This window comes from Zalophus californianus, chromosome 5 (genome assembly GCF_009762305.2).
Source record: "Zalophus californianus isolate mZalCal1 chromosome 5, mZalCal1.pri.v2, whole genome shotgun sequence".
Lineage (NCBI taxonomy): Eukaryota > Metazoa > Chordata > Mammalia > Carnivora > Otariidae > Zalophus > Zalophus californianus.
Window position 1 is genome coordinate 25,369,471 of NC_045599.1, and position 13,718 is coordinate 25,383,188.

Consider the following 13,718-nt stretch of genomic DNA (forward strand, 5'->3'; position numbering starts at 1 on the left):
TGAACTCCATCAGTTTTTGCTTAGCTGAAAAATTACTAGTCTAAAATATAACCTTGCCAGGTAGAGTATTCTTGGTTACAAGTTTTTTCCTTTCAGTACTTAGAATATGTCACACCACTCTCTTCTAACCTGGAAAGTTTCTGCTGAAAAATCTGCTAATAGTGTTATGGAGTTTCCCTGGTATGTAGTGTTGTTTTCTCTTGCTGCTTTTAAGTATCTCTTTAACTTTTGACATTTTAATTGTAATACATCTTGGTGTGGATCTCTTTATCTTATTTGGAACTCTCTAGGATTCCTGGACCTGGGTGCCTGTTTCCCTCCCCATATGGAGGAAGTTTTCACCATTATTTCTTCAAATAAGTTGTTTGCCCCTTTCTCTCCCTCTTCTTCTAGGACCTCTACATTGTGGATGTTAGTCTGTTTGATGTTGACACAAAGGTCCCTTAAGGTATCTTTACTTTTTAAAATTCTTTTTTGCTGCTGTCTGGGTGAGTTTCATTGCTTTGTCTTCCAGTTCATTGATCCATTCTTCTGCTTTATCCAGTCTGCTGTTGAAATCCTCTAATGTATTTTCCAGTTCAGTTACTGTATTCTTCAACTCTGTGACTTCTATTTGGTACTTTCTTATATATCCTTTATTTTTTGAAGTTCTCACTGTGTTCATCCATTTCCCTCCTAAGTTCAGTAAGCATATATATAACTATTACTTTGAACCCTTTATCAGGTAGTTTGCTTAACCTCCATTTCAGTGAAGTCTTTTTTTTTTTTTAAGTAAGCTCTATGCCCAGCATAGAACCCAATAAAGTCTTTTTCTGAGGTTCTGTCTTGTTCTTTTGTTTAGAACATATTTCTCTGTCTACTCATGTTACCTGGTTCTCTCGGTTTATTTCTTTGTATTCAGTGAAATAGCTACCTCTCACAGTCTTAAAGGAGTGGCCGTTTGTAGGAGATGATCTGTATGGCCCAGAAGTGCAATCTCCCTCCCACCCAGCAATCAGAACTAGGCATTCAGAGGGCACCCCTGTGTGGACTAAGCACAACAACCAGCTATGACAAAGCTGTGGCTGCAATGTGGGGACTGAGGTACACTTGCCCAGCCGCCTATGGCACAGAGGGGCAGAGAACTTGCCCAACCAGCTGTACTGCAACTGTAGCTCAGGGGTGTATGAGATGCTTACAGGCTGGCTATAACATGGACCAAACATCACTACCAAAGAGCATTAATATGTAATTACTTACAATTCTCAGCTTCCCACATTAATAAGAAAGATACGATCCCACAGGATTCTTTGTAAAGAATATTAAAACTTTCAGGGCACCTAGATGGCTCAGTCGGTTAAGGGTCTGCATTCAGCTCAGATCATGATCCCAGGGTCCTGGGATTGAGCCCCACATCGGGCTTCTTGCTCAGCAGGGAGCCTGCTTCTCCCTCTCCCTGTTGCTTCCGTGCTTGTGCTCTCTCTCTCTCACTCGCTCTCTCTCTCTCTGTCAAATAAATAAATAAAAGCTTAAAAAAGGAATATTAAAACTTTCTACTATTTCTAACACTGAATTAAAAGGTACAATTTATGGAGGAGTGATATTTTTTAAATAACAAAAGCCCTTGTGAATGCAACAAATCTTTAAAAATCACACTGAAAAAGCAAAATTTCTGAAATACAATTCTTACAAATATTGACAATATTAAAAAGCCAGCTTAAGAACTTCAGAAGCTTGGGGCCCTTGGGTGGCCCAGTTGGCTGAGCGGCCGATTTGATTTCAGTTCCTGTCGTGATCTCAGGGTTGGGGGATCGAGTCCCATGATGGGCTCCGTGCTCAACTTGGGAGTCTGGTTGGGATTCTCTCTCCCCCTCTGCCTCTGCCCCTCTCCTGACTTGCACTCACACTCTCGCCCTTTCTCCCTCTCGCTAAGTAAATGAATAAAATATTTAAGAAAGAAAAGAACTTCAGGGGTGCCTAAGTGGCTCAGTCATTAAGCATCTGCCTTCGGCTCAGGTCATGATCCCAGGATCCTGGGATTGAGCCCCACACTGGGCTCCCTGCTCAGTGGGAAGCCTGCTTCTCCCTCTGCCTGAAGCTCCCTCTGCTTGTGCATGCTCTCTCTCTCCGTCAAATAAATAAATAAAATCTTAAAAAGAAAAAAAGAACTTCAGAAGCTTAAAATGTGACATAAAATGAGAATACTGAAAGTGAAAAAACAACACAGTACTACAGACCGTTTCTCCCGGGGGGCGGGGGGGAAGCTGTAGCAGTGAAGCCATTTCTCACCTCTCATTTATTCCACATCTATCTTCATCTACCTCGCTTTCTCCCCTAAACACGCCCATCTCAAAAAAAAAAAATTAAGGTCACTAGTTATCTTCAATTTGACAGGTCCATAGACACTTTTCTATTTGTCATCTCACAAGACCTGTCAGCAACCAGCATATAGAAAACAGTTCATCACACCATCATTTTTTTAAATACTTTCCCTTTGGAGCTGTCCTAACACCACACACCCCTGGCTTTCCCAGTGTTTCTCTTGCCATTTTCTTCTTTGGAGACTTTCTTCTCCTACATCTGTACACTTTAAATTTCCTCAGAGCAAAGCCCTGTTCTTTCCAATACCCTATCTACACCTTTTCCTAGATGATCTCATCCCTTCCCTTAGTTTTAATACTGACCATAAGCTATCTCCAGTCCCAATTCCCCTGTGAATCAACCTCTGCTGTGAACTCTACATTTACTTTATTTACTGTCAACTGGACATCTCTAAGTGGGTATTCTCTCACTAACAAGTAAAACTAGACCAAATGTCCAAAAGAGAACTTTTGACTCTCTCCCTCTGCCCTTGAAATTATTTCATACATTCATTCTATAAATATTTACTGAGCATATATTCAGGCACTGTGCTGTATACTGGCACAACAATGTGAACATGGGGAAGACAGATGGTAAATTATAAAATGAGCTATGAAGACTATAAAATGTGTGTGACAGAGAATAGAGGAGAACGCCGCTACTTTTGATACGCTAGTCAAGTTATGCTTCCAGTCTTATATTCTCTCCCTCAGAAAATGGCATCTATCTAGGGGTTCCAGCAAGAAATCTAGGTATCTGTTCCCCACAAACAATCCAACAGGTCGATCTACAGGGTTCTAACTCCAAAACCCACCTTGAAGTTGAAGAGAACTCAAGCAAGCAGAGAGATATGGACAAATAATGACAACTGTAATAGATGTCACAGAAGGAAATGCATTAAGCTATGGAAGACAATTTCAGAGAAACCTAACCCACTCTGGGAGAAATCAAAAAAGGCTTCCTGGAGGAAGGATAATTAGGATAAGTCCAGATGATCACTACAAAAAGCAAAACAAAGAAGAACAGAAAGCTATGCCAAGAACAGGGAACAGCACAGCTTGGCACATCACTGAATGTAGAATATGTCCAGGGTGATAAAATCCTAGAAGAGGGAGAGGGGATTAATAAAAGCCCAAAAGAAAGCAGAAGTTATCAAAGGATAAAGAGATCATGTCACAAGAGCACAGAAATCAACTTGAAGTCTGCTACTGGCCAAATATGGGACAATTTGACTGCGATAGATTAAAACACATTAAAATTCAGAAGCTTGTGATGATACCAAAAAATGACAAAGTGAAAACCTTCACTAAACTCATTATATAAGATATTCTGACACATTACAAAGGGAAACAATCAAACTTATACGCTACCTTTCCTGTAGCAAAGCGTAGCCAAACAGGTAGTAAGAGAAATTTCTTCTAGGAAGTAAATGCAGGAGGAATTAAACAATCAGGGTATCACCATTTTACAACCCCTAACAAGATAATGGATTCAAACAATAATCAACAAAAGATGCTAAAACCATTAGGGAAAGGGGAATCTTAAAATGTGAGAACAAGACTGATAAAACAACTCACCAAACTTATTAGCATCACTAAAGGGAGGACAACTAGACAGGATGTAACTCTAATAGGTAGGAAATTCACAACAAACATCTATGGGATATTTTTATTTTAAAAGAATAAACCTGAATCTAATGAAGTATCTAACTACCAGCTTTCTGGAAAGAGAGAGTAAGTTATAGCAGTGGGTCTCAAACTTGAGCATCAGAATAACCTAGAGGAGGCTTGTTAAAACACAGAATGCTGGGAAGCACTGAATTAGAGGAAACAATAAGGAAGCAAACAGCCACATAAAGAATGTGGGAAACTCTGTTAAGAAAAATAACCCAGTTTCAACATGAAATCATATCTTAAAAGGCGGGGGGAGGCTGTTATAGAAAAAAATTACTTAAGCAACATAACTGCAAATGTAGTATGCAGATTATTTAAGATTCTAATTCAAACGCCTGGGTGGCTGAGGGGGTTAAGCATCTGACTCTTGATTTCAACTCAGCTCATGATCTCAGGGTCATGAGATGGAGCTCCGTGTCGGGCTCTATGCTGGGCATGGAGCCTGCTTCAGATTCTCTCTCTCCCTCTGCTCCTTCCCCCTTCTATCCTTCTATCCTTCCCCACCTCTCTCTCTCTTCCTCAAAAAAAAAAAAAAATCTAAATCAAACAAATCTATAAAAAGACATCTTGAAACAACTGAGAAAATATTAATATATTCTAAGAATAGGTCATATTAAGGAATTTCTGTTAAGTATAATAATAGAATGATGGCTCGGTTTTTAAAAAACAACCTTATGTTACTTAGGAAAAAAAAAAAGTCAAGGCTAGAGACTGTGCAAAAGCCACACAATACAGGGCCACTTAAGGAGTTTGGGCCTAAACAGAAGGGTTTTACACATAAACATGGAATCATCATAGTACAATTTCTGGTTCTTGAATGCCATGTGCTAAGCACTGCATTAAGTACTTAACATGACTTATCTCTTTGAATCCTTAAAATAACTCATAATGCAGATATTAAATTCTATACCATTTTGCATGCTGATCATAATCAGAATTTGCATTTTTTAAAGGATGAAGTGTTGAGAATAGTTTGGAACAAGACAAGAGTGATGGAAAAAAGAACAATTAAGAGATTGTTACAACAGGGTAAGAATTTCTGGAACACACAGTAAGAGCAAATGCTCATGCATTAGGAATAAAACAAAACTGCAGCAATTTTTTTTAACAAAACATGAATCACACCCTACAGACATTTAACTCTGAAACAAATTTCTTCACCAAATTAGACATTTTTCCAAGAATTTTATTTTTAAAGCAATCATTTTATAGGTACTGCAGTTACTGACCTTACAGTTAATTCTATCACTTCCCAAATCCTCAAAAATAAAAAAACAAGTTACTGTTTTAATTCTATAAATTACTGAAATAATAGCCACGTGATATCCTTCACACTCATCTTCAGCTCAAGAAGTTTAGATAAGACAAGTACACAGAAATCTATACGGTAATAAGGGTCTTTTTTAAAAGTGAAAACAGAAGGCAAGGGGGGGGTGATCCCTGACCACCTTTTCCAATGGGGTGACCATGAAAGACAATATTTCAAGGCTCCTAAAGCTTTGTTCATATCAAAAGTCTCTCCTATCCCAGAGCTCTACTGTGACTTACTACCACTGGACCTTGTAGATTGCTAACTCTAGGAACTAACTCTTTAGACACTAAGCTATGGGTTAGTTGCCAATGGCTGTGTCCAAGTCAGATTTAACAACATAACTGACTATAACAAAACAAAACCAAAAAAGGATTCTAGAAAGGAAAGCATGGTATATTGGAATGGAATTTTAATCTGCTCTAAAACCCAAGTTACATCATTTGTTATTTGGGAAATGCAAATTAAAACCACAATAAGAGGTGCACCTGGGTGGCTCAGTCAGTTAGGTTAAGCAATGGACTCTTGCTTTCTGCTCAGGTTGAGATCTCGGTGTCATGAGATCAAATCCCGAATTGGGCTCTGGCTCAGCAAGGAATCTGCTTGGGATTCTCTCTCCCACTGCCTCTGCCCCTCCCCCTCCCCATTCATGCGCACTTTTCCTCTCTAAAATAAATAAATCTTAAAAAACACACACACAACAACAAGATTCCACTACATCCACTAGAATGGCTATAATCAAAAAGTCTCAAAAATGGTCAACGTGGTAAATGTTATTAGGTGTTTTTCACAATACCAAAAAAAATCTTAATTAAAAAATAGACTAACAGATACCTGGTATTGGAGAGGATGTGGAGCAATTATAACCTTCACACACTGCTCATGGGAATACAAAATGGTACAGCTACTTCAGAAAAGTTTGGCAATCTTTTTAGAAGTTAAGCATATACTTAGCATGTGACCCAGCAATCCCATTCCTAGGTAACCATCCAAGAGAAATGAAAACATATGTCTGCCTAAAGATTTGTACACAAAAGTTCATAGCAACATTGTTCATCACAGCCCAAATCTGGGAACAATCCAAATGTCTACCAATTGGTAGTGAATGGATAAAGAAATTGTAGTACACCCATACAATGGAATACTACTCAGCAATAAAATCGAAGGAACTACTGATAAATGCAACTTAGATGAATCTCAAAAATCATCACTCTGAGTTAAAATAAGCCAGACAGAAAAGACTATAAACAATATGATCACACTTATAGGAAATTCTAGAAAAGTCAAAACTTCACTCATTAGAGCAGATCAATGACTGCCCTGAATAAGGATGGGTTAAGAACTGACTACAAAGGGGCATGAGGGAACTTCTGGGGGGATGGAAGTGTTCTACAACTTCACTGGGGTGGTGAGTACAAAACTGTATACGTATAACAAAATTCACAGAACTGTGCAGTTAGAATGGCTTAATTTTACTGCATGTAAATTGAAGTTGTTTAAAAAAATTACTGGGATGCCTGGGTGGCTCAGTTGGTTAAGCACCTGCCTTCGGCTCAGGTCATGATCCCAAAGTCCTGGGATCTAGTCCCACATTGGCCTCCTTGCTCAGCAAGAAGCCTGTTTCTCCCTTGCCTGCCACTCCCCCTGCTTGTGTTCTTTCTCTGACAAATAAATAAAATCTTAAAAAAGGAAAAATTACCTGGGTTACCTAGATCTGCAAGTTTCTAGCTGTATGACGTTAACCAGTTCTCATTTTCTCACATGTACACTTGTACACATTTTATTTTTTATAAAGCAATCACTTCTAAATCATACTGCACTTATTGGGCATATACGTAATTCTTACTTCCACTGAAAAAAGTATCATATAGTTATCTATACTGCTACTTGCTCTATCTCACAAGGTTGTTGTGAAATATCACATGAGATAACTAGTGGGAAAGTGCTTTGGCAACTCTAAAGTAGTGTTACACAACTATATAGTAGGCTTTACGTTTTTTAAAAATAGACAAAATTTTTTTCATATGAGTGACTTGAGACCCTTGGAAACTTGAGTACCCCAAAGTCAATCTTTGCCCAGAAAGAGTCTAATCAAATGTCACCTTTTTAATATTCTCAACCTGCTTTCTATGGACTCTTGATTTACCGGATGTCTCAATGTAGTATTATCTAGACTACACTATGGTTTTTCAAAAGAAAATCAGTAAAGAAATGTTCTTTAAAAGTCATTAGATGAATATGGCAAGATATTTCCCAGTGGAAAAGACCCAAACCCAGAAAACTGTTTTACTAGACACTTTTCCAAGATGTTCACATTGTGATTTTTCTTCCTCTAAAAGCCAGTTAAGTTCTTTCCATTTAATACTACAATTCCGTAATGTGACCTGCATTACCGAGAGAGGGTGAATAATTTTAAGAATATGAAAACCTTTTACCAGTGTGGTACAGTCATTTCAAACTTCTGCCTGTTGCAAAATTTAACAGACTCTCATTTTTTCCTACTACTACTGAACTGGGCTCTTTGCTGTCCTACCAGGTTTGAGAGATATGTGACATTTAGCCTAGTTATATTTACAAGTTTCCACACCGCAACAAGTATGAAGGCTATGTGTAAGACATAATCTCTTCAAATGTGGTTTGGCGACGAAATTTTACCTTGAATTCATGATTCTACTACATTGTCTTACAATTCTAAGAAGTTTTTCTACCAGCAACAGGTACTGCAACCAAAAATTAATAAAGCCTGTGATACCACAAAATATTTTGCTATCGTTTTCAATTTTTCAAGACTCCTTTCTGGTAACAGTTGTAACGGGATGATTCTATGGTCAATTCTAAGGCCGTGCTTCCTTTGATTCGGTCCTGCTTCAGTCTAGTCAGTAGTACCTTAACCTCTTAGGTTTCACCTTTCTCCTGCGGTAACAATAAGACCGCTCGTTCTGGTAACTGCACACCTCCAACACTAGTTTCCAAGAAACCTAAAAGAACGGGACCTTGCCTACTCGCTCCTCCAGCCTTCTACCCTCAGAAGGTTGCCCAAAACGTGCAGCTCTCCCCACAACAGCAAACAGGCCGGAATGAAGCACCCAGAGAGCGATGGGTCTCGGGGAGGAGGAGAGAACTTCTGGGCCCCAAGGACTGGGGCTGAGGTGAAGCCCAGCCCGCTCCCAACTCTACTGGCTGCCTGAAAGGAGTGCGGACCCTACGCTCAGGCCGCGGTGCTCAGTGGGGAAGGCACAGCCGCGCGTGGCAGCCGGGCAGGACGTAAACAAACCGGCCGGGAGGAGGGGGAAGGGGCAAGTGCCGGGATGGGGGTGGTGGGGCGAGAGGACCTCGCTCCAACCCTCCAGCGCAGGTCCGCAGCTGCCCAGGCCCTCCCCACCCGGGCCCAGGTCCCAGTCCCTGCGTGGCGCTGCCGCGCGAGCACGAATACCGAAGGCCCCTGCACATCTGGAGCGCGGAGCCCACAAGGCCATCGGCTCAGCACCCCCCCAACCCCCCCGCCCCGCAGCGCCCTACCTGAACGCGCAGTCTGGGTCCCGCGCGTCCCGACCGGCCGCGCCCAGCCCGCTCCTCTTGCTGAAGAGCTTCTGGAACAGCGTAGGGGCCATGCTGACCACGGCCAGACCAGGGTCGCTCCTTAGGGCGCTCGCTAGGCCCCCGCTCCTAGAGCAGCCCCGCCACCCCCATAAGCGCCTCAGTCATATGACAGAAATTAGTCACTTCAAACGGCCACGGCGCGCGGGGCGGGGCGCGAGGCAAGGCTGGCGTCCATTGGCTGGCGGTGAGCCGCATCACGTGGCGGCGCGCGGAGCAGGGGGCAAGGCGGGGGCGTAGGGCGGAGCTGGCCCCCATAGGCTGACTAGTGGATTCCCTCACGTGGCAGCTCACGGGGCGGGGTGTGCGCGGAAAGGACCGGAGGGGCGGGGAGTAGAGGTGGCTGGAGAAGTGAAGGGGAGCGCGCTCCAGTCGCGGTCCTTCTGCGTGACGTTGTCTGCTGCTATCTGAGGCTACGGCGGGGCGGTGCGGGAACGACGCCCGGTACTTTGAAATACAGAAGGCTTCGTCTCCCCGCCCCCACGACAAAGAGAGCCGCTTAGAGCTCCTCGAGCAGCCGACCCTCCCCCGCCATCCCCTCCTCAGCCTCCAGGTTTCGCGTCTCCGTCGCGCTCCTGGCCAGTCCAGCGGCCCCCTGAGCAGAGAAGGAGCGCGATCTAGACTCGACTTTGAGTGCGGGGCCACAGGCCTGCCCGCGCAGGGCCGCGAGGGGTGTGGGCTCAGAGCTTGACAGCGCGTGGCTGGTGGAGAGTCCTGCCCAGACACTCGCCACAGCTTTGACCTCGGGCAGAGAAGACCTCGGCCAGGGACTTGGGGCATCCGCCTTCCGGGTTTTCCCACTAGCTCCTCGAACCCTGACAACAGGAATTAACCTTTTGTGAGAACTAACGATAGGATTTAAGCTCTATCCTAACGTCTAGGTATGTAGGGAGAGGGGAATTCCACAGTGGAATTGTAAACAAATGGATTTAATGCGAGGAAAACCGCTTTCCAAAGGAGGGGGGGGGGAACATTGCTCAAAAATGACCTTGCAGTCTTATTAAACCCAGGAAGCCAAATTTTATCAGGGTTCAGATCAAAGTGGCCTTATAAATTTTCAGCACCATTTATTCACCCACTCCCCCTCCAGAATTAGGAATTTTGTAGCATGGGATGAAATTCTCTGGCAAATATGGATGTCAGGAAATAACTGGTATGTGGTTGGAAGACTAGATTAAAAAAAAAAAACTTTTGAAAATTTCATTTAATTAGGCAGACAAACTGTATTTTCCTTGAGTGGCTACCAACTCCCACTAATTTGCAGCTAGAGTTTTAAACTATAAAATAAGTGGCCTTTATAGAAAAAAGAAAACAAGGCAGACTGTGTATCTGAGAATTTCAGCGGTCAGCATGATGTTTCACCATTACAAGATTTTTTTAAAGCACTATTTATAGGTGATTAAGAAATTAATTTTTTAAGATTTATTTATTTGAAAGTGAGAAAGAGAGAATGGGGGGGAGAGGCAAAGGGAGAGAGAGCAGACTCCCCGCTGAGCTGGGAGCCCAATGGGGCTCAATCCTGGGACCTTGAGATCAGGACCTGAGCCACCCAGGTGCCCCAAGAAATTGATTTATTAATTCCACAAATGCTTAAGTGACCTTGGTCCAGGTACTGGGGAGCCAAAGTAAACACAAAGACAAAGATAACTTTCTATATAAGGAGATAATAAATAAGTAAACAAGGTAATTTTAGGACTAGCTTCTGAATGAGAACTAAGCAATGAAATGAGGGAGTGGGAAAGGTCTAAGAAGGTGACATTTGAGGTTCTCAGGTTAAGATTCATTCATAGCTCCTCTGCACATTGCCCAAGGTCCAGAACTTACTGGGCAATACAGATTCAAAACAGCAGGACTCTGTCCTGTGTAAAGATAATCCCGGGGATTCTGACCAAACAGGGAAAGATTTCTAATAAGGCAAAATGAACTATGTATACAGTTGACCCTTGAACAATGTGGGGGCAAGGAGCCCCAACCCCTGCAACATCAAAAATCCAAGTATAACTTAAATTCCCCCAAAACATAACTACTAATAGCTTATAGTTGACCAAAAGCCTTATTGATAACATAAACAGTTGATTAACACAAAGCATGTATTATATAAACATGTATTATATAATGTATTCTTATGATAAAGCTAGAGAAAATATTAAAATCATAAGAGAAATACATTTATAGTAACAAGCTGTAAAAATCTACATATAAGATGATCTACAGTTCAAACTGTATTTCCCACCCCCCAAAAAATGTGAACATGGAATAAAATTTTTGTTAACAAAACAATGAAATCATTGCAATTTTTAAAAGTGAGAAAATGCACATCCTATAAGTCAATCATTTAGGGACATTTTATTTTGCTTTTATACTAGCAAGTTATGCTAAATGAGTTCAAGTGGAAACAGGATCAAGCCTGTATATATAGAACCATTGGCACTGAGGACTCATGACTGGTCCACAGCTGGCAGAGAAGAGTATTTCCTTGTCCCCTCCCAAGTTTCTAAATACAATAACCTTGTGTGCTTTCATCTTGGGAAAAAGTTACTTCACAGGATAATTATAGATATTAATAGTAAGGGAAAGAACATTACTGCTTGCATAAGAGATACTTTGTTTTACTATTCTCTAATCGTATAATAACTTCATTTGTAGGCTCATTTAGCCATATGCTTGAAAGGTACAGAAAAAAAACTAGCTATCATTCATCACATTTCCTTTATGTTGCAGGGTAATATTCAAATTACAGAATTAGAAAGCACTAACATGATACAAGTTTGTTATAAAAGAAGACATGTTACTTAATTATGCAGACTACATTGAAAATAATTTCCAATAATATAAAAGACAAGGGCACTCTCTTCTGGTTACAGATATGCGAAAAGGTGGCAATAAAACTGGAATCTTGCTCTCTTAAACACATGCTAATAAGCATGCCTCAATTGTGCTAAGTTTTCCTGAAACAAGTTAAATTTTCACTGAGAATGTCGCAGAACAAGACATTCAGAATCTAGATCATCAAGTAAAACTGCCTAAAGGACTTAGGGTACCTCAGTGGGTTTTTGTTGTTGTTGTTGTTGTTGAAGATTTTTAATTTACTTATTAGAGAGAGAGAGAGAGAGCATGAGCAGGGGGAGAGGCAGACGGAGAGGGAGAAGCAGACTCCCTGCTGAGCATGGAGCCTGAGGTGGGACTTGATCCCAGGATCATGAGATCATGACCTGAGCTGAAGGCAGACATTTAACCAACTGAGCCACCCAGGCACCCCAGTACCTCAGTTTTAAAAACTCTTAAACCAATTGATGATTTACTACTATATAATAAAGGAATGGCAGTAGTTTGAGACACCAGAAAACCTAAACATTTATTTATTCAACCAATATTTCTTGAGGTCTCCAAGGTCTCAGACTCAGTTGTAGGAACTGAAGACACAGTGCTGAACAGAGAAGTCCCTACTCTTGGGAACTTAGTTCTCAGTGGGAACAGGCAAAATAAACAAGATGTTTGCAAGTTGTGCTAGGAGCTGGAAACAAAATAGTTGATAGCAAGCATCTGGAGAGGGCCAAATTTACAAAAGGTGGTCAGGACAGTCTTCTCCAAAGATGTGGGATTTAAATTGAGGTCTAAACAATGAAAAGGAACCAGCAGTGGGAAGAAGGTAGTGAAGAACATTCTGGCAGAGAGAAGAAAAGGTACAAAGGCTGTGAGGCAGAAATGGGTTTGACTTCTTTGAAGAAGAAAAAAGAGGCCAGAAGAGCTGAGTGCACTCTGGGAAGAAGAAGATGTTTGAGAGATGGTTACAAAGACATAAGGAGCCACATTATGTAGGTACCTTGTAAATCATGGCAAAGAGGTTAGATTAAATGTGATGGGAGCTACTGCAGGAGTTTAAAACAGGAGAAGGACATGCTCTAATTAATGACTCTAGAAGATTACTCCGACTGCTTTGAGGAGAAAGGATTATAAAAGAATGAGAATGAAAGCAGAGAACCTGTATGGGAGGCTACTATGTATTTTCAGTGGAAGTGGATGATGGCTAACTGGAGTTATTCTGGAGATACAGCCAGCTGGACTTCTGACAGAAGTGAAGGAAAGAAAAACCAAGGATTAATTTCTAGGTTTTTCCCTTAAGCATCTAAATGGAAGTCATTTCCCAATAGCATGACCAGAAAAAGCACAGGTTTGAAGAAGAAAATCAAGCATAGTAAGTTTGGATATATTGAGTTTGAATTGTCTTTTAGATATCCATATAGAGATTCTGAGTAGAACATATGGTGAGAAGACAGGATTGGAAAGATAAATTTTGGAGGCATTTAAAATAATGAGATGGAAGAGTTTACCTAGGGAGAATGTGTATGTGTAGAAAGGGGTCCAGGACTAAGATTCAATGAGGACAACACTTACAGGTCTTGAAGAAAAGGATCCAGCAAAGAAGAATAAGGAGAGAAGGAAAATGTGCCTAAAAGGAGAAAAGGATCAACTGTGTTGAAGGTTGCTGAAAATTTAAGTGTCCATTAGATTTCTCAACATGGACATCTTGACAAGAGTAGTTTCAGAGGACTCATGTGAGCAAAAACCTGAATGGAGTGTGTTCAAAAAAATAAAGGGTAGAGAGGAAGTGATAAAGCAAGTATAGACAATTCCCCTGTTTTCCTGAGATAGGGAGCAGAGAACTGAGGACTGAGAGGAGATAGGAAGAGGGAAAATTGTTTTTTTTCTTTTTTCAAAATGGAAGATATTAGAGAATTTTGTATTCTAATGGAAACAATCAAAAGGAGATGATGGGGCGCCTGGGTGGCTCAGTCAGT

The 13,718-nt window shown here is 41.3% G+C and overlaps 1 protein-coding gene across 2 annotated transcripts in view; it reads right to left on the reverse strand.

Annotated features, from left to right (window-relative positions):
• Positions 1-9,022, reverse strand: part of FNIP1 (folliculin interacting protein 1) — a 154,305-nt gene extending 145,283 nt beyond the window's left edge. For both annotated transcript variants that reach the window (XM_027604862.1, XM_027604863.1), the window contains exon 1: positions 8,842-9,022. In XM_027604862.1, coding sequence (XP_027460663.1) covers positions 8,842-8,933 — 92 coding nt within the window. In that variant the 5' untranslated portion in view covers positions 8,934-9,022. The remainder of the gene's footprint in view (positions 1-8,841) is intronic.
• Between the last annotated feature and the right edge of the window lie 4,696 nt (positions 9,023-13,718).